The sequence below is a fragment of the Anticarsia gemmatalis genome, chromosome 17 (assembly GCF_050436995.1).
Source record: "Anticarsia gemmatalis isolate Benzon Research Colony breed Stoneville strain chromosome 17, ilAntGemm2 primary, whole genome shotgun sequence".
NCBI classification, from domain to species: domain Eukaryota; kingdom Metazoa; phylum Arthropoda; class Insecta; order Lepidoptera; family Erebidae; genus Anticarsia; species Anticarsia gemmatalis.
This window is the reverse complement of record NC_134761.1, coordinates 8,930,576-8,950,036: the sequence shown is the minus strand read 5'-3', so window position 1 is coordinate 8,950,036 and position 19,461 is coordinate 8,930,576. Positions and strand designations below refer to the sequence as shown.

The following is a 19,461-nucleotide window of genomic DNA, read 5'->3' as shown; positions in this document are numbered from 1 at the left end:
ATCAATTGTTGTCGATGTGCAAAATGGTTTTCCCACGGCATCTATGTTCGCACTTAATTTATTTGCCAGTGCTTTGTCGACAGTCATTCAACTTCAGTGGAATAAATTAATCGTTAGTAGGTAACTGTAGGTCTTAGCTGGTTAGTTGGCAAGTAAAATCCTAATAAATTACATTAATAAAAAGGATGATTCTAGAAAAACTTATTAATTAGCGTTTACTAGAATGTACCTACTTGGAACCGTTGGGTTTTTATTCCATTGGATTGATTCCGGCGATCCGTAGTTAAAACTATTATCGGAAATCTACGGAGGGAGGTTCATTTTAAATTATCTAAGATAGACCCACGTATTTTGAATTAACTTAAGCATAAAAATACTACCGAGATGGTATACATTACAATCCTAATAAGAAATAATAGTATCACTATTATTCTAAAACTTAAAAGCAATAGCGTATCACTGTTTATTGTTACGTAAATAAACTTGGTTATTGTTACAGATTATTTTATAATTCAATGCAAGCCTGCTTTCACTTTCGGGCCCAGTTTATTTGGAAAGCGAGCACTTAGGCTGAGTTTATCACTCCAAGTATAAAGATATCTAGACCGTGATTAAAAGAGAAATGTATTGTATCTGAATAAGTCAGTTGCGAAATACAACAGGTTTTTACATAACTCGTTATGTAACTGCGTCAACAGCACCCACAAACGACGTAAGTAGGTACTTAGCGAGTAGGTATATAAATTTAAGAATTAATAATACGTAACGGTCGTAGTTAATTGATAAATTAAATTACTTGTTTTAAAATTGAATATAATCATTAAAAGTAGATAAGTTTTAAGAGTTTTAAATTGTATTGATAAGGAGTTCACGATCCGAGCTGGAGGTTCCTAAGAAACAAGAACAACGCAGCTGATGTTTATTGAATTCTGATAAATATTTACAGTCCACTTATATTTTAATACTTAAACGAAACTGCGAATAATATATTAATATCCCAAAAGCATCATAAGCGACGCCTTATAAAAAAAATTAGCAACAAGTTGCTAGCGAACAAGTCTATTCTAATTAATTATTTATCTCTGTTAACAAGTCAGTATTTATTGTACCCGGCTTTACGCTGGTAATTATTATGTCAAGCAACCCCTTGAACTTCAAGTATTGTAATCAATAACCTACTCTCATACTAACCTAATTCGAAACGGTTCTCTTGTCTATTCAGTTAGCTATGATGAAAAGCTAAAACGTTCTGGTTTAAGAAACACACTCTTGTCTATTGTGTGATCATGCTATTTTAATGTGTAATACTTACACATAATCGGGACGTTTTTTTACACCGCCAGCGACTTCAAATGATAGCTTTATTTTGGAGTTGTTATTTAGGACAAAGGTTATGTACAAAAACGACATTGATATAAATAAAAAGCGTTTACTAAGTCACTTTTCGACTTAAAATATAAAAGCTTACAATCTATCACACTAATATTACCTTAATTAGACATAATATCGACCTAAATATCAATAATTTAACACTTAAACATAATGACGAAATGTTTGTAGGTTTACATAGTTACAAATACCTACAGGATATGCATTCATTGACGATGCATAAACGCTTAAAATTATATGTGTAGTACCTAAATTCACATTTTCGTTGCAATGTTGGTAGCACTGGATTTCAGTGTTGTACCTCTAAGACTGGTAAGACTCTTTTAAAAAAAAATCCCTAATAATTTTCCTACTATTTTCTACTGATAGAAGCGCAACCTATAAACTACATTTTTTCAGTAAAAATAGTAAAACATTTTCAATAGTGGCGCCATCTGCCAGATAATTTACATTTTATCTTATGCAGCTCAATTTACAGCACTTAGATTTTTATATTCCTTATTCTATGAATGCATATCTACAATTTTACTTATAAATCTATTATTTCTTACGTAATATAATCTCACAGTAAAAAAGGCTGTTCATGTTTTAGTTTACTGCCAAACGTCGGTGGTAATACCCCATTTCAAAGCTCTGACTGCCATAGTTATAACCTTTTTTACTCATATTATCTTGCTTTGCAACGACATAAAATTAGGAAATCGAATTTTAATTCTCACTGGGATTTTATTTGCTACGGGTTTCTTTTGCGGTACCTACCTACAGAATATTTATAATTATGTCAACTTTCAATGAAAAGACCGGTTTAACAAAGACTTTTAGAGTGGCGAACCAGAGACCACCTAGGTTTTTTTAAAAACAACAGGAAATATTGTTTATTTATATTAACCTATGACATTATTCTAGAGGCGGAAGGTCTTAAGGTCGGATTTTCGCCACAGCCCTTCGCTCTATGAACAATTTCACATTGCTATCGTAATATTTGAAGGCGTAGGTACCAAACCCGAATACAAAATTTACTAAATTCATCCTCATGACGTAGATAGCCAATATTAATTAATATTTACAATTTCGACTAAGCCATCGCAGTCAAAGACACTCATTCTACAAAGCCTTTAGTTTGTTGTTTTCCACTGACTACCGGCCGACGACCGCTCTGACGGTGTTCTTTAGTATATCAGTGAAGAGTTCCGTGGTCCTGATGATCTTGAAGCCGATCTGGTCGATGAGGGTGATGGCTGTGGAGTACGGTTGAGGGAGCTCGGCTACCGGACGCAGTGGAAAACGCGTCGGTTGTGTGTTTGTTGCTGAGCCGGCCCATGTCATCATTGTGGGTCTGAAAGTTAAAAGAAAATAATTGTAAGTTGATGTTTTTAAAATGTTTATTATGGTTAATTTATTTCAAAATAAAACGTAAATTACTATGTATTATTTAGAAAATAAGAAGCATAAGTGCATTAAAATAATAAAAAAATGATTTGTTTTCACAAATTTATGGCATTTCTCTAGCATTTAGACTCTTTCTGATTAAAAAGAAGCAGGTTATCAATTCGTTTGACTATTCTTTTCTACAATAAGATGAATAATTCTGAGCTTTATCTCTGTATAATTAAGTTAATCGACGAGAAAAATCAATTCCAAATGTTTTACTATGTTGACCCAGAGATGTCACTACTTGTATCATTACTGTACGTAATATATTTTATTTCGATACAATGTTTAGATCATTGTAATTATCTTGTAAATAATTAGTTACCTATTAAAGTTTTTACAGCTCATAAACTATTGTCATAAATGCAGCGCTAATTGGTAATTTAAAACAAGACAATATCGATAAGATCTTGTTGATCGTGCGTAGAAGATAATAATTATGTGGTCTACAAAAAGCATAATTTTATCACATGTGTTGCCACGTGAATTGTTCCATAGAAATTAATACTACAGGACTGTATATGGGCATCTATTAAACACATAATTAATGTATAGTCACGGGCATTAAAGTAAAAAAAATCGGGGAGATTCCGAACCTTAACAAAAATACGATGACGCAAAATAATTCGGTGTGTTTCCGTCCAATTAATTGAAGTAGTTTTATAGTCAATAATAGCAACTATTAGATAATAGTTTTGTTTATAATATCAGTTTTCGACACACCCACATCTTTGTTATCTAGGGGTCTTACTTACATCAGAATGTATTTATGCAATTAAAATGTACTTAATCTAGCATCTAACGTTTAGATAGCTTAAACTTTTCCCCCCAAAATTTATAGGTACAATATTTATTTTCATACAAGCCATAAGTCGACATGTAAGAGACTTTTCCCCTATTTCGTATAACTCTTGTGGAAAAGCATTTTAGTAAAAAATTGTCAAGACAGATTTGAAGAGCAAAAAAATTAAGAGGAGATTGTCACTGAATACATATTATTATGTACAATTGACAGAATAACATAGAATAGGTATGCACAAAATAAACTTAAACGTTAAATCGCTAAAATTCTGAAAAGGTTTATTAAAAGCTGAGATAAGCGAAGACATGATTAAATGCTCGTGACTGCACAATCTTAACAGATTATAAAAAATACAGCACACATCTTCACGATGACAACATTATAAGGCATAATAATGGCGATTCCGTATCGTATCTGCATTTTATAGCAATTATCTGCCATATCGTTAAGCTTTTAGCGCATAATAAGCTTGTTATGCTAGTGTAGTATGAACGTGTTTATACTTAGTAACTGCACGTTTAAGTAAAATAGATGTTTATAAAATCGATTTCTATAATACCACATCTATATGGATAAAAATTTACTATACGGGCGTAAATGGTAACGACGGGAGGGAAAATATTTATATTATACGAAAACTCCAGGGGGCTATTTTTTACTACTAACGGTTATCAGTAAGCAGACAAAATCTGATCCGCGCCCCTAGCAACTAATTGTTTGGTACATTTTAAATGTCAAATTCTCTCTCGATCGCTTCCAATCAAATTTGCGACTGTATAGAAGTGAAAAAGGCATAATATAACTGTGTTACTAATAAGAGCTTACTCACGACAGTTATTAGTAAAACAGTTACTGCGTCAAATAACACAATTTTAACGAAAATACATTTACTGAAGGACCAAGTCTCAAAATATTTTACTAAATTACGTAAGGGTCTATGTAACAGGGTATTTTAGACGATATCTCGCTATTTCCCACAGCCAAGTAAATAACGAGCCTAGGTTCAAACCACAGAGTATTGTAATTACAATATGGTGAATGAACCATAATTAGAAAAGTGCTCTAGATCTTTACGCTGTGATGACATACATAAAAAGTAACGATACTATGAAAAGCAGACTGAGGAGTACGCACAGATCTGAGTTAAGACCGACTTTTCATTTTAATTTTCAACAATTAAGATAACAGACTTTATTTTTGACAGACTCTGGAGAATCTTAAACGACTTCGATTCTAACTAGCAGTACCATAGTACCATCAAAAAAAAAAAAAGATTTCTTGCTATTACTTGCCATACTTTATTAACCGCCCTATTGGCAGGTTTGACAGCATTTTTGTTTTAGATCATAATGAAAGTAATACCTATAGAACATAAAATGTCTTCAAGGCAGAGGCACTTAACTAAAATGCATGTTTGTTTTCATTCCAGTATAATATTATTTGTAAGCCCTTAAAAAAAGTTGTAGAGCTCTCTGAACTGTAATCAATTGGCACTAATCTCCTAATTCTACATACACATATACCATGATATTACTACTGTAACACACTCCCACGGGCAGACAAACAACTATTAATCAAAAAATTTTTTTTTCATAATTATCTTTGACAGTTCATATTAAAAAAGTTTATTGTATTGTGACTCCGCCCACGTGTTAACCTTTGATACAATGCAAACAGTGGTCGTTAGAGTAATACGGATGTTGGACTACTTAGACTATAAGAAATCACGTTAGATTGTCAGCAACTAATATATTAAATTCGTTGTAAAATATAATATCATAAAATATTTTAGTACAGAAGAAAAGCTATTGCAAGTTAGCTTTTCTTTTCTTTTCATGAAAGGTACGGTAAATTTTGAGGGTTTCGATTGTCTATCGCGGGAGTATTTCTCTTTTGTAAAAGAAAAGGCAATTGGCCAAATACATAAAAAAAATGTTTATTTGATAGAAAGAGCCCGAGGTAAAGGTTTATTTGATAGTAGAGCTCAAATCATATTTTTTTAGCAAACATTAAAGAAACTGGCATCAAGTGGGCTAAAGGGCTTAAGGATATTTCAGCCCTTTTCAGTGACTATGCAATAATTTTGCACTTATACATACTCTGTGGTTAAAGCCTAAGATATTCATAAACAGTTTGGCTAGTTCAATGTCGTTACAAATCTGTTAATTCACTGTGACGTCACATGATTAATTACACGAGTGATAAATGATTCAATTGAGGAAGTTTACGCATGCCACATTCGTTTATAAGATTATAATCATAGACTAGTTATTATGATTAAGACTTATATGGTTAGGTTACTTGTGAATTATTGTTATAGCTATTTCCTATGGTAAATATGGAAGTCAAAGCTGTGCCGTATCTAGATACATTATTTTATATTTTATTGAATAACTGGCAAGCCACCCACTAGAGAATACGAAGTGGTATTTTTTGTGTTTTTTAACTAATAATTTTTCTCCAACGACAGGCCGACCTGTTGTCAAAATGAATGCTATAATGATAAGCACAAATTCAATAACAATTTAAGGAACGCCTTATATTTTTGAAGCAGTAACCAAATTGCATCTTGAAGCCCAAAAAGCCCCAAAACGTCGTGTCAAAAACTTAGTAGGACATCAAAACTAATAACTAGAAACCGATTAAGATATTTACACATTTCTGTCACTAACTCACTACTCACACGTTCATCGTTCTCGCATACAAACAATGGCTTTTACCTTGGCGGCACCGGTCGCATGGTGGTCGGTGATCTCATAGTGCTGGTGGGTCTGGTGGTGGCCTGCGTCATCGGCCTAGGCGTCATGCTGGCTGAGGAACCCGCTCCGACCATCAGCTCTCCGTCACCGCCGAACCTGGAATGATGATGGGATATTTTTAATATGGTGTCTCTTTGTAAAAACTCTTACAAGTCGATTAGAACCAGTTGTGAATTGTCTTTCTAGAGCCTAGTTTTTTAACGTCAATCAAATTAAGCCTAGAAAGTAAAATTTTATATTACAGCTGTAGTGTAAAGTTGAATTGCTTAAGGAACATCAGATACCCAGTTTCTTTATTTCGCTAAGAATAAGAAATAAGTCTTATACCTGTAAAACTCTATAGATATATGACAAAGAATTTTTTGTTTTTTTTTTTGTCGAGTTTCGTTGATTCTCTCAGTTTAACAGAATGTTCACTTCAACTGTTGAGTGTTAGGTCAACGAAGAAGGCTGCATTTCGCCTATATTGCATTACACTGATTACATATAATACCTGTTTTGTACCGAAACAAATGCGAATTAACTGTGAAGATAGATAGCTGTAATCTCTCGTTTAGTAATCCACTACAGTGTAGACTTGCAGTTGTATGCAAAATTTAAGTTTGCACAAAACTAATACCTGATTACAACATACTTAACTATTATAGACATTTCAGTGTAATCGATGAAGTATAAGGAAATTAAAATGTAGGTGTCGAATTGTGAAAGACTTATATTCATGAAAAGACCTTTTTTTTCAGAAAACTGGATAGCATACAATAGTTTAGTGTAGTCTGTATTTTACGATACCATTACAGTATTTTATAACGTCTTTTGCGATAGGATAAATAAAGCTAAAACTGGTATAAAAATTTTCTTCGGCTTCCTGACGTTTCAGTTAATTGAAAAATAAATGTACGTACGCAGTTTGAAAATAGAAATACCTATATTTTTTTAAATTGTTATTTGTAACAGTTATATTGTCAAACGAAAAACGGAAACGTCGCTACTCAAAATATTTACATTCCTTTCTGTAAATGGAGTACCCTAATAATTCTGTTAAGTGGCCCATAATAGCCTTATAGTGGTACTTTACACCTACACTAGACATAAGTAAATATTACTGTATCAATGTGTCACTGACACTCATAGACACTGAATATGGAGTGAAGACGGTAAACTTATCTGATGCACCTTCTGCAAAATTAAAACTGAACATATTTGCTTCTTAACGTTTCAGTCAATCTATACTAATATTATAAAGCTGAAGAGATTGTTTGTCTGTTTGATTGTTTGTTTGTTTGAACGCGCTAATCTCAGGAACTACTGGTCCGATTTGAAAAATTCTTTCAGTGTTAGATAGCCCATGTATCGAGGAAGGCTATAGGCTATATATCGTCACGCTACGACCAATAGAAGCAGAGTACGAGTAAAAAAAGTTACAAAAACGGGGAAAATTTTGACGCATTCTCTCTTATGTTGCAAGCGAAGTTGCGCGGGTCAGCTAGTTGAAAAATAAAAGTAGGTATTGCAATCTTACTATAGGTTTGAGAAATTGCAATTTGTAAGTTATATTATAAGACGAAAAACGGAAACAAAACATTTTCATTCCTTTCTGTAAATGGAGTACCCTAATCATTCTGTTAAGTATCAGCTAGACATAAGTAAATATTACTGCATCAATGTGTGACTGACACACATGGGCGCTGAATATGGAGTGAAGACGGTAAACATAACTGATGCACCTTTTGACACGTCAATTAGAAGTCTGGAGTCAAAAGTAAAGATTGTTTTAAACTTTTAAATGTATTTATAGATGAGTATTTTTTTTACGATTTTTGTTGAAGATACTTTTATTCTTTAGATAATAAGCTGATGACGTGATGGTATATCAGACTGCTGCGTAGGGGTCTCGGATTAGAACATCGGGTTTGGACCAAATTTTAGACCGGGCCGGCGGCCGGGCGAAGGTCGTACACGTTGGATGTCAAAATATTCTGCTATATCTCAGGCTACATCTATCTAAGTTTTACGGCAACATAACTTTACACTGAATAGCCCTACAAAATAGCATCGCCAGAATAATCAAGAATTTAGAACTTTATCCAATAAAACCCACTGTATTTAAAATAAAAAAATGCATATAAGAACTCCATACATCTAGCACAAACTTTTCTAAAAAGGCAGATAGCCTTACAAGCTGTCACTGACCTTGTTCTATCAGTTCAATGAAATTGAGCGCGTATTAACACCAATACCGTAGCCTAGTACAAGTCTAGCCGTTAATGGTCATGACCAATTCTGTTTTAAATGTATAAAAAAAGTTATTTAGCGTAAAGTTAAAGGTATTTTTACGAGATTATGGACCGTGACTTGCATTCGATTCTCTTTGGTTAAATGGCTTTAGCATATACTTTTTTCGTGATTTATTTGTTATGAGTTGTCGTTATATTGACAGAAAGATGGTAGTAGGAAAACCAATAATAAAACCGCTATTGTATTGTAAAAATTAAAAATAATAGTTACAAAAAAACTATGAAAAATACTGGCACTGTGACCAATAACTGAAAAAAAAGAAATATTTTCTTGCAGTTTTATTTACCAAGTAATCATTGCAATTACTACTGCTAAAAATAAAATAAAGAGCATAACAATTAATTAGATAGCTATTATTAAGCTAAAACAACGTTATTAACTAATCATCACGTCAAATAATAATCTCTGTTGGTAGGAGGATACAATTTCAATTTGTAACATTGGCGGAGAAATCTTGGCCTCATGGGAAATCAGTGTCAATACGCCCATTGTTCCAACATATTAACTGTACTATTTGTAATTCACTTATTCCTGCCTGTGACTTTCTTAGAAGAAAACAAAAATTTTCGAAAACGTATGATTTTTATGTACCTAATTATAATAGTTCGATCACTTTTTGATAATTTTAGGGCATAATATTTTTTTTTATTCATAAAAATGAGCAAGTGAAATGGAAAACGAAGTTGGGGTAATTTAATACTGTTAACCATGATGATCAAAGATCTCAACTTTTGTGGTATTAGGCGTTTTTTCAAATAGAAAAACATATTTTTTTGGTAATATCTATTACACAATAACTAATTCGTAAATTTAATCAAACATAAGTACCTAACTATATTTTTTTTATACAAGCTTTAAAATTGTTCAATTTATGTTGAGGAAAAACTGTCTTTGTAGGAGATAAGCCGTATACGATAATACGTTATCTAGAAACAGTGATTACAAAGAAACCAATTAAAATGAATTAGTAAGTCAATAGGTAATACATCAATGTTCCGTTATTTTAATTAGATCGTCCATTGTTGGTGTTAATTATGTGAAAACATTGTCACTGATCCGTGCTAAAGTTGCTATAATGGCTGTCTCTTACTGTGTTTTATATTTTTTCTGTAATTTTCATGTATTAACGTAATTGGTTACGGCGTAAATGAGTAAAAGGAATGTGTGTTATAGAGGTTATCAAGGACGGACAGTCAGCTCCAGAAGCTGCACAGATTTCATCTTTAAAAAGCTTTTATTCCGAAGCATGATTTTTATTCCGACCAAAAAATTGACGTGGATCGTTATGTTTATTTCAACAATAATTTAAGTAACTGTTTTCACTCAGTAAGAATATTATGGTTGTTGAAAAGGTAATTTGTAAAATACTGAGGGTGTGATCTTTTTTTTATTTTGATATAGGTTAGGCGGTATCGGAAAATTTTGCCTTATATTTTTGTACCATATTTTGATGACATTTTATAAAGTTAAAATTGTGAAAAAAAACAAACGAGATTTCAACGAATATTAGTTTCATTAGTTATAATAGACTTCTAGGTACTTATGAAAAAATAATTATAAAAAGGTTGTGAAAATATATTATAAAGTTGTTTAGTAACTTTTGTATCTGACTGTATATAAATTAAAGCTCTTTTCTCATTAGCGTTGAGAAATGTCGCATTACACGTGATGTTTTCTTCTGCTGTTCGTTTATACGTAATTGCTGATTGACAGAATTGTTTGATGATGATTAATGGCTTATGACGTACGAAGCAGGATCTACAATGTCTACTGTTACATAGATAGGCATACATAATATCCTTAGATATTAAGGATCTAGGTAATAATTGGTTATATAAGCCTTCTCTGACTGCCTCAGCTCCGGTCTGTTTAGGAGTCAAAATTGTCATGGCCGAAATCGGGCAGTAAGAACTGTTTGAGTAAAAACTAGTAGGTATAGTAATGTTTTCATTTGTCACTTTTTCAAAACGAACGAGATACCTAATAACTATTTTGCCATAATAATTGACTTTGACGCATGCTATAGTCCAAAAACTTATTAGAATCAATTTATTCAAATATTTATTAATATTGATTCTGATTGAAAGTAGCTCTATCAAAGTGATCACCGACAACTGCGGGTTGCTGACGCCCCAAATTCTGAATTTTGTATACCTCTACAATCCGCAAACCTTACATACTCTATCTAATAAGCCATTGCACTATAACTTTCTTTACACTCCCAAAGAGTAATTACCAAAATTTCTCCAATAAGCGAATCTAACATCAAGAATTAGTTTGTACCAATAACCGTCGTAGATCGATTACCATACGGTAAAGTGTTGCGCCACGTGTTACCGATTGTTACCAACCAATTAATGCTACAATCAGGTCTTAGACTGAACCAGTCCATCGGAAACCGTGTTTATGTCTAACGAAACGTCGATTATATTACATGCACACGCGAGATTTAGGCTTGTGTTACAACGGAATCGAAATCTTACGATTTTTTTTATTAAAATTTAGAGAATGTTTGGAAGAACATTTCTAAAAGTGTTAAAAATGTGAAAAAAATATGGAAAATTGGAATTTTTTTTCTCTATTAAATAGTTTTCAATTATTTCATTTTAAGTTGATTTAGTATAAACCTAGTATGGAACTGATAAGAGAACATACGAGTAAGTTAGGTCAAGTCGAAGCGGGTTAACTGCGAGCTGAACGGAGCCTAAACTGTATTATTTTCGTCGAATTTCCCGTACCTAAGCTTTCATTCATCACTTACAGCAAAAAATTTGCTTACCAAGAAATTTTAAGAAAAATCCTCTATTTTTAAACAGAGATAAAGAAATAAAAATAATCTTTTGAAGAAATTATATCTAAACTCACATTAGACAAAAAACGGGGAACATTTTGTATATCTTTATCCCAAAATATTTATTTGATACCTACTATACATAATACATTTTTATCATACAAAGCAATTTGATCCATTCGATCGTTGAGACCGTTGTGTGCTCAACTTTAGTCGAAATATGATGTAATTTCACATAGATATATTATATTTGTAGAGATTTTGAACATAGTTATAGGTAGTTAAATACTATAGTTATGTTTTGACACAATTTCTCTCGTTTTATAGTGCGTATGTAGGTAACTAGATAAATGGTATACGCACGATTGTTAACGAATCGCTCATATAAATAAAAAAATATTTACATAAATATGTAAATCGGAGATGCGTTATTTAAAAAATCTCACTATGTAACGCTGAACGAAAATGTAAAACTGTATGACAATTTTATAAAGAAACTAGCTGACCCGCGCAACTTCGCTTGCGTCACCTAAGAGAATGGGGCAAAATTTTCCCCGTTTTTGTAACATTGTTCCTTGCTACTCCGCTCCTAATGACCGTAGCGTGATGTTATATAGCCTATAGCCTTCCTCGATAAATGGGCTATCTAACACTGAAAGAATTTTTCAAATCGGACCAGTAGTTCCTGAGATTAGCGCGTTCAAACAAACAAACAAACAAACAAACAAACAAACTCTTCAGCTTTATTATATTTTATAATTAAAATTATAAAGAAATAAATACTTTTTTAACTGTCAAAAATTAAACGGATGAATGCAGCACTCCGAAGAAAGGTTACATTCTTTTTAGATAAAAATCACCTATTAATTTCATAATGACACGACAAAACGTTAAAGGAAACCGAGCATGCCTAAACATTCGTTGAGGTCGTTAAAAAGTCCCCAACCAGTGTATGGCGGACACTAATCTAACCCTCTCCCTCCCTCGTTGGAGAGGAGACTCTTGCACGGCAGTGGGACAGTTAACGGGTAAAAATATATCGTCGTCCTCGCTTAATAGATCTTCGGGATAGGGGTAACAGATCTACTACTGGAACAAATTGATGATTGCATGCATGGGTTTAATAGTAGTTAGCCATATACTCTTACCTGTTCAGTACAATAGGTCTTGGCGGAGTGGCCTGCCCGCTGGTAGGTGGTTGACTAGCAACAGTCGGCGGCATAGCGGGCAGACTCGGGGGTGGCGGCGGCGGCTGTGTTGTGGCGGGAATTGGTGCACCTGGACCATACAAAGTCTATTTAAAAATACATATAAGAAGGATTAGATTATAATTTATCAAACAAAGCAGGGATTTTTGAAGATCTTTTCCATGAAGGGGTTCCACTTTTTCTTTCAGGGAGTCTTCTGCAGCCGGATTCTTTACAACTATCGAGAATCGATCACCGGCTAGCTATCGAAAAAAATATGTATGAAAATCTAATCAACGCCTCTAGTGGACTGCGTAGAAACTAATTTGCAGTACCTAATTTTTGTTTAAATTCTCGATACTTTATGGTTGCTATTGTAAAGAATCGCGCTACTGATTTTATAGTTCCTGTTGAGGTTTTGACATTTGAAGTTAAACAACGATTGACATTTTGCTGTTTAAGTGCAAATAGCGTTGAAAATGGCCGTAATACAAGTTTTTGATATAAGCTTGCATGTTTCTAGAACTTATTTATGCATTAAACAGTATTTTAAAAGGTATTTGCGGTTAAGCCGTTGCTTATTATGGCTGGCTGTTCAATGCCAACAACAATTTGATCCATTTAATCTGTCTGGTGCTCAACAATAGATATTTGACAAATACAACCCATAAATAATTATTGAATAGATGTATTGCAATCTATTGAAACATTAATGATCCGCCATTAAAATTCTAAAGACATTTTTTATATCTGATCCAACCTCTTTAGAAAAACCATAGACAAAATCCTTATTTTAGGACTGGCTTTGTGTAATCTAATGTGAGATCATTTCTAAATTCAAATTTTAAAACGTATCTTTTTTGCTATTTACGTTTGTCATTTTCTTGATCTTGCAATTAAATTAGATTTTTTGTTATAAAGATCCTGTTCTAATCTAAAAGACCCTAGATTTTGAGGCAACAATATAGCTTCATATTCCAAAATTGATAAAATCTTTCATCTATTTTTAATTTCTGCTATTTTAACGGGTGTAACGGATGTTTCATATTTACAATTTCAGACATGAATTAACCGTGAACAGTACAGAGCAGACGATTTGCAACACGTTACGAAATTTACACATTTACGTTGAATATTTTACACGTAAATATCAAAATCTGTTTTAGTTAATTACAAATACACTTTAAATTAATGTTCTTATTCTTAGATCTCACTAAGATATATATTTTTTTATGAAAATATTGATAAGAATACCTGTTTAAAACAGTTCTTTCATGTTTTGCAGTAAATGTGGATGTGGAGTTCTTGAAAGAATTAAGTAGCCAGTCGACACTTGACTATGTGGCCTTGCGGAATCAAGACCTAGCTCCTGTATAAATGAGGCAAGAAAACTGTGCCCAACGATGGAATAATGATGTTTTTTAATAACTAAATTTAACCCATTAATGTCCCACTGCTGGGCAAGGGTCTCCTCCCGTATTGAGGGAGGGGTTAGGCCTTGAGTCCACCACGCTGGCCAAGTGCGGGTTGGGGACTTTGCATGCCCTCAATCAATGTATTAAACAAATTTTAGGCATGCAGGGTTTCCTCACGATGTTTTCCTTCACCGTTGGAGCATGTGCTAATTATTTCTAATACACACATAACTTCGAAAAGTCATTGGTGTGTTGCCTCGGGTTCGAACCTGCTACCACTTGCGTGGGAGGTGACAACTTATACCACTCGGCTATCACTGCTCCGTTTTTTAATAAAATAGTATTTTTTTTAAATTTCATTTTTACCTGATCCAGGAATAGTATTAAAGTGTTCTTTAGCGAGGAACTCTTCGAAGTATCTGGTAAAGTCGCCAGTGGGGTCCCACCGGGAGGACAGCTTGGACCACTCCTCAGGATACTCGTTCTTGAGCCGCTTGATCACTTTCACTGCAGTCTTCTTCTGGCGTTCTGTACAGCGGACACATTTCGTTCTTAACGCCTCTGGAAGTATCCCTGGAAAGAAGGAAAGGGTTTAAAACTCCGACTAAGAGAAACAATGTTAATTGTTAACGATATTAAAGTCAGCCGGAGACCACGGTCGATGTAATTCGATCGAAACGTCGAGTAAACAAATAAGATAACTTTAAATTTCTCAATCGTATTTCGACCCGTTTTATTAATGTGATGTTAATTGTAACATTTTGCCATACATGTATGACAAACATATGAATGGCTAGTGGCGTTCGCCAAAATGGTGTGATTTTATGCTTGTGAATTAATCAAAATCTTGATAAATTACTTGCTTCAGGTCTTCAATATTGAAAGGTACAACGTGTAAGTACGTAATTAGATACCACTTTTTTGGATAAGTAGCCATTATCGACATTTTTTAAATAAATTTTGCAATGTCATGTATTAAGTCGAAAAAAATACGCAAAAGCTTTTTAGCAATAAGTAAGGTTATTTTGGTATGTTTTATTCTTAGAATTTTAAGTTAAATGTAGTGTTTTATCGGAAAACCCATAGAAATTACGTCGTTAATTATAATGACGAACCGTATCGAAATACGTGTAGCAATAAAAACTTGAACTTTTGTGATTGAAGGAATCAATCAATTTGTATACAAAGGATTGATGATTATCTATACTTACTAATATTATAAAGCTGAAGAGTTTGTTTGTTTGATTGTTTGTTTGTTTGTTTGTTTGAACGCGCTAATCTCAGGAACTACTGGTCCGATTAGAAAAATTCTTTCAGTGTTAGATAGTCCATTTATCGAGGAAGGTTATAGGCTATATATCATCACGCTACTACCAATAGGAGCAGAGTACGGGTGAAAAATGTTACAAAAACGGGAACAATTTTGACCCATTCTCTCTTATGTGACGCAAGCGAAGTTGCGCGGGTCAGCTAGTTGATAATATTTTGATTGATAACAATTACATATAATTTTAATCAACGAGTAGCATCGAAAATCAAAATGATTATGATAAAAAGTGCAGGCAAATTACGCTTTTTGCGAGTCCCATAATAAATATAGCCGAGGTTGTATTTAGTACCGATTTTATGTTTCAAAATAACAGAGAACGTACGTTTTAATTTTAAAACTGTCGTGTTTTATTTTGTAGGTTATGTATGGCATAAAATATTGAAGGTTTTGGAGTACCTGAGTGGCAACTAATGTACCATAATATTGATAAATTTTGGTTTAAAAAATAATTTGCACCTTTTGGTTCCAACAAATCATGACAGATTATCAAATTTAAAAAAAAGATACCGTGCCCTTGTAATAACAGTCTTGCAGGGTTTATTTTTAAATTTTAATTAATGTTTATCTTATCTGGGTATTTCAGTGTATGCCTTTTTTTAAACCCATCACTGTCCCACTGCTGGGCATGGGTCTCAAGTGTTTAGCCTTAGAAAAAGTTAATCAAAATAAAAGTTATCTTCGGTTTAGTAACACATAATGTATTTTTATATTAACTGTAACTTAAATAGATCGTATACCAATCTAGGTAATATTATCTTTAATGAATGGATTATCGTTATTTTTTATGTGGAAGTTTATTTAAATGGCACACTATAACTGCAAATGCGTCTTGAGTTCGTTTTTGAATCTGTCAGTAACAGGTTTTTTTCGAAATTTCTTTTTTGCAAAGAGAAAATGTTGAGCTTTTTTTACATAACGGTGATAACGGTAAATGTAACCTTACTTCCGAGTAATTGCATCATACGATATTTATCCATGTTTGGTTAAATTAACATCATGTTGGCTGCTTTCACGATATTAATCTTGAAGTTGACGAGAAACAAAACATAATTATATTTTCGTGCTTAATGCAATAATTTATTATGTAGGTATGCAATTTTTTTGCTTTATATATTGTCCAAATATTGAATGTCTATAATATAAATTATAATTCGACAGTCTTTTTAAAGTTAGTTTAAGCAAGATTTTAAGTTATTATTCAAATTCATATAAAAGCTAAATTAAACTGTAGGAACCTATTTGTTTGTATTCTAATTTAAATTCCAAAACCACTTTTAAAACCGATTTCAAAAACACGTTTTTAGCTTTTATTTATCTTCAATTCTAGAAACAATATTGAACACACAGTTTTGCAATAAAAAATCTTCTAAATTGATCGCGTGATCGTTTGAGTGCAAAACCATGGCTAAGTAAAACATTACATACGTAATATTACACGGAAAATCCGAATCATTCACACATCATTATTTGTAATGATTGTGATTACTGTAATAAGTTATGTGTTAAATAACTAAGTATATTGCTGAGCGCAATAAATAAATAATGAGGCTTTGTTTTGTAATCTATTAGAAGTTTATTATCTATCTTAAAAACTCAACAGGACATGTGCCCGCGACTACAGCTTAAAAAAAATAAAGAAAGTTTCCTACCTTGCCATAGTAAGAAATATGATATTTCATTAAAATTATTGTAAAGAAGTATCAAATGAACTACCTATATTTTGTTGCCTGTGTAAAGTTAATATCGACGGTCCCTACGTACATTCCCTCAAGTGGTACTTACGGGATTTGTCTTTTTTGTTTCCGTGACCTTCCGGGGGTCATACACTTTCGATTGATTAAAAAAATTTTAGTAAAAATGCTTTAATTCTACCCTAAATCAACACTCGACAAACCCCAGAACTACAACACTTCCAATGTAAAATGTCACTAGTGAGAGTTAAGACATTTTACATTGGCAAGTCAACAACACCCCCGCGCGCCTCCCCCGTAACTCCCACATGCGGACTTGTTGCGCTCGCGCAAAAAAGAAAATGAAAAATGTAAAAGATAAAGGTAAAACCATCAAAATATCATCAGGTAAGCTGAATTTGACGTTTTATTTTATTGTACCTTCTTTAAATTTAATTATTAGTCAGTAAAAAGTATATTTTTAATTACATAATCAACTTAAATTACTTTTTTGGTAATCTAAACAAGCTTTATTCAATTCCGACGTAATTAGTCGCTTTTGGTAGTTACGTTATTTTACTTGGGAATGTTTTGAATCAAAAAGTCTTAAGTGTTACAGAAGTGATTTTACGTGGGAGAACATATACTACTGTTTTAAGTAACTGCCACTTAAGTTATTTTACATCGGGAATATTAAATTAAAAATGTAAGTAATTACCATTTCTGTTATTTTACGTTACTTTTTGTTATTTTTTTCGGGTCTATTTTCGCTAGCATCAAAAGATGAACACTCAGATCTGGAAAAAGATACATCGATTGAAGCTGCTGTGGCTCAAATCCATTCAAAAATGAGTCTTACGCCACCCTCAGCTCCATTAGTTTCAAATTTGCTCAGTGATAAAATACTGTCACATTCAGGTATAGTAGAAATACTGGAATCGCCACAACCGACGTCTTCTCTTTGGCTCCAAGGGGTTTCTCATTCACCTTCCAAACATCGTGCTCCTTCATGGACTCCAACTCCCGCTTCATCGCTGCTATCCACTCATGGCTATCAGGTCTTCGAAGGACTTCTTTGTACGAACGTGGTTCTTCCTCTAACTTGCATGTACTGTTGTAGCAATATAGTTCACTTTGTGCGCTACGAAGTTTATTCCTCAAAGGATACCTAGGCTCTTCCTCGATATTCACACTTGCTGTTCTGATTCTTGTATCACAATGTTCAGCATCAGATTCATTTGAATTCACAGGCTCCACAGATTCAACACAAGGATCTGTATCCACATCTGCTGAGTCTGAGCTCTCCTCCGCATCTTCAATACTGTCTGGGTCTGTCAGACGTGTTTCGTTCTCCACATGCCTCACGAAGTCCTTGAAAAAGTTCAAAGCTTGAGACTTCTCCCTGAGAAAGAAATTTACAAGTGAAATCGTTTACTATTACGAACATGTTACGAGCTCCACCATAAGAACGTTCCGACATGGGACCACACAAATCAGCATGTAATAAACTGAGTCCAAAGCACCATCTACAATAGCAAAACAATCATCCAACTTATAGATACCTGAGACTTCACTAGCAGTAACCACAAGTTTACTCGTTGTCTCGCTTATCGATTGGTGAAACATCCTACAGCCATCAGAATCAAAAATAACTCTACATCCATTCTGTGCCAACTTAGATACCGACAAAAGATTAACTTTCAAGCCAGGCACAAAGGAACAATCTTTTACAGTTAACAAAACTCCTTTCACATTAACTATAATATCACCTTTGCCTTCACTTGACATTCTATCATCATTTGCACTCGTCACAACATTCTTATCAGTACCATTAAAGTCTCTAAACCACTGCTTCTGAAAACTCATGTGTGTCGAGGCTCCACTATCGAGATAAAACATCGAGGGGCTGAAGGATTTGTGCACCGACAGTGAACACTTGAACACCATAACGCAACTTTCTTCGACTTCTAGGAAGCCGTTGGTAAGCGTGCACCACATCCTTGTCCAGCATCGGGCAATCGGACTTCTTATGACCTTTCTTTCCACATAAAAAGCACTTGAAGAGCTCTGAGCGCTATCTTCTTGTAGAAGCTTTTGCCGAACATTTTGAGAAGTAATCTTCATTCCTGAATGCTCTAGTGCTATCCGTAATGGTCGGTAAACATCAGGCATACCTCGCAAAAGTACCACGGCAACCAAATCGTCATCAAAACTTTAATTGATTTCTTTACGCTTTTGAGCCTGACTCATGACAGCAGATCGGTGGTTTTCCAGCTTCTCATCCAAGAGACAATTCATCAGAGTTATGTGCCTATTTATTGCCTTGTCTTCAAAAATTATTGTCAATGCATCCCACACTTCTTTTGCGTAAGTAAAATTTTGAACATACGGA

General features: G+C 33.5%; 1 protein-coding gene across 1 annotated transcript in view; it reads right to left on the bottom strand.

The window, feature by feature from the left end:
• Positions 1–1,413: 1,413 nt before the first annotated feature.
• LOC142979833 (uncharacterized) overlaps positions 1,414–19,461 on the bottom strand; it is a 48,724-nt gene continuing 30,676 nt past the window's right edge. The window contains exons 2-5 of the mRNA XM_076125024.1: positions 14,436–14,642; positions 12,616–12,745; positions 6,343–6,477; positions 1,414–2,725 (exon numbers count right to left, since the gene is read on the bottom strand). Coding sequence (XP_075981139.1) covers positions 2,527–2,725; positions 6,343–6,477; positions 12,616–12,745; positions 14,436–14,642 — 671 coding nt within the window. The 3' untranslated portion in view covers positions 1,414–2,526. The remainder of the gene's footprint in view (positions 2,726–6,342; positions 6,478–12,615; positions 12,746–14,435; positions 14,643–19,461) is intronic.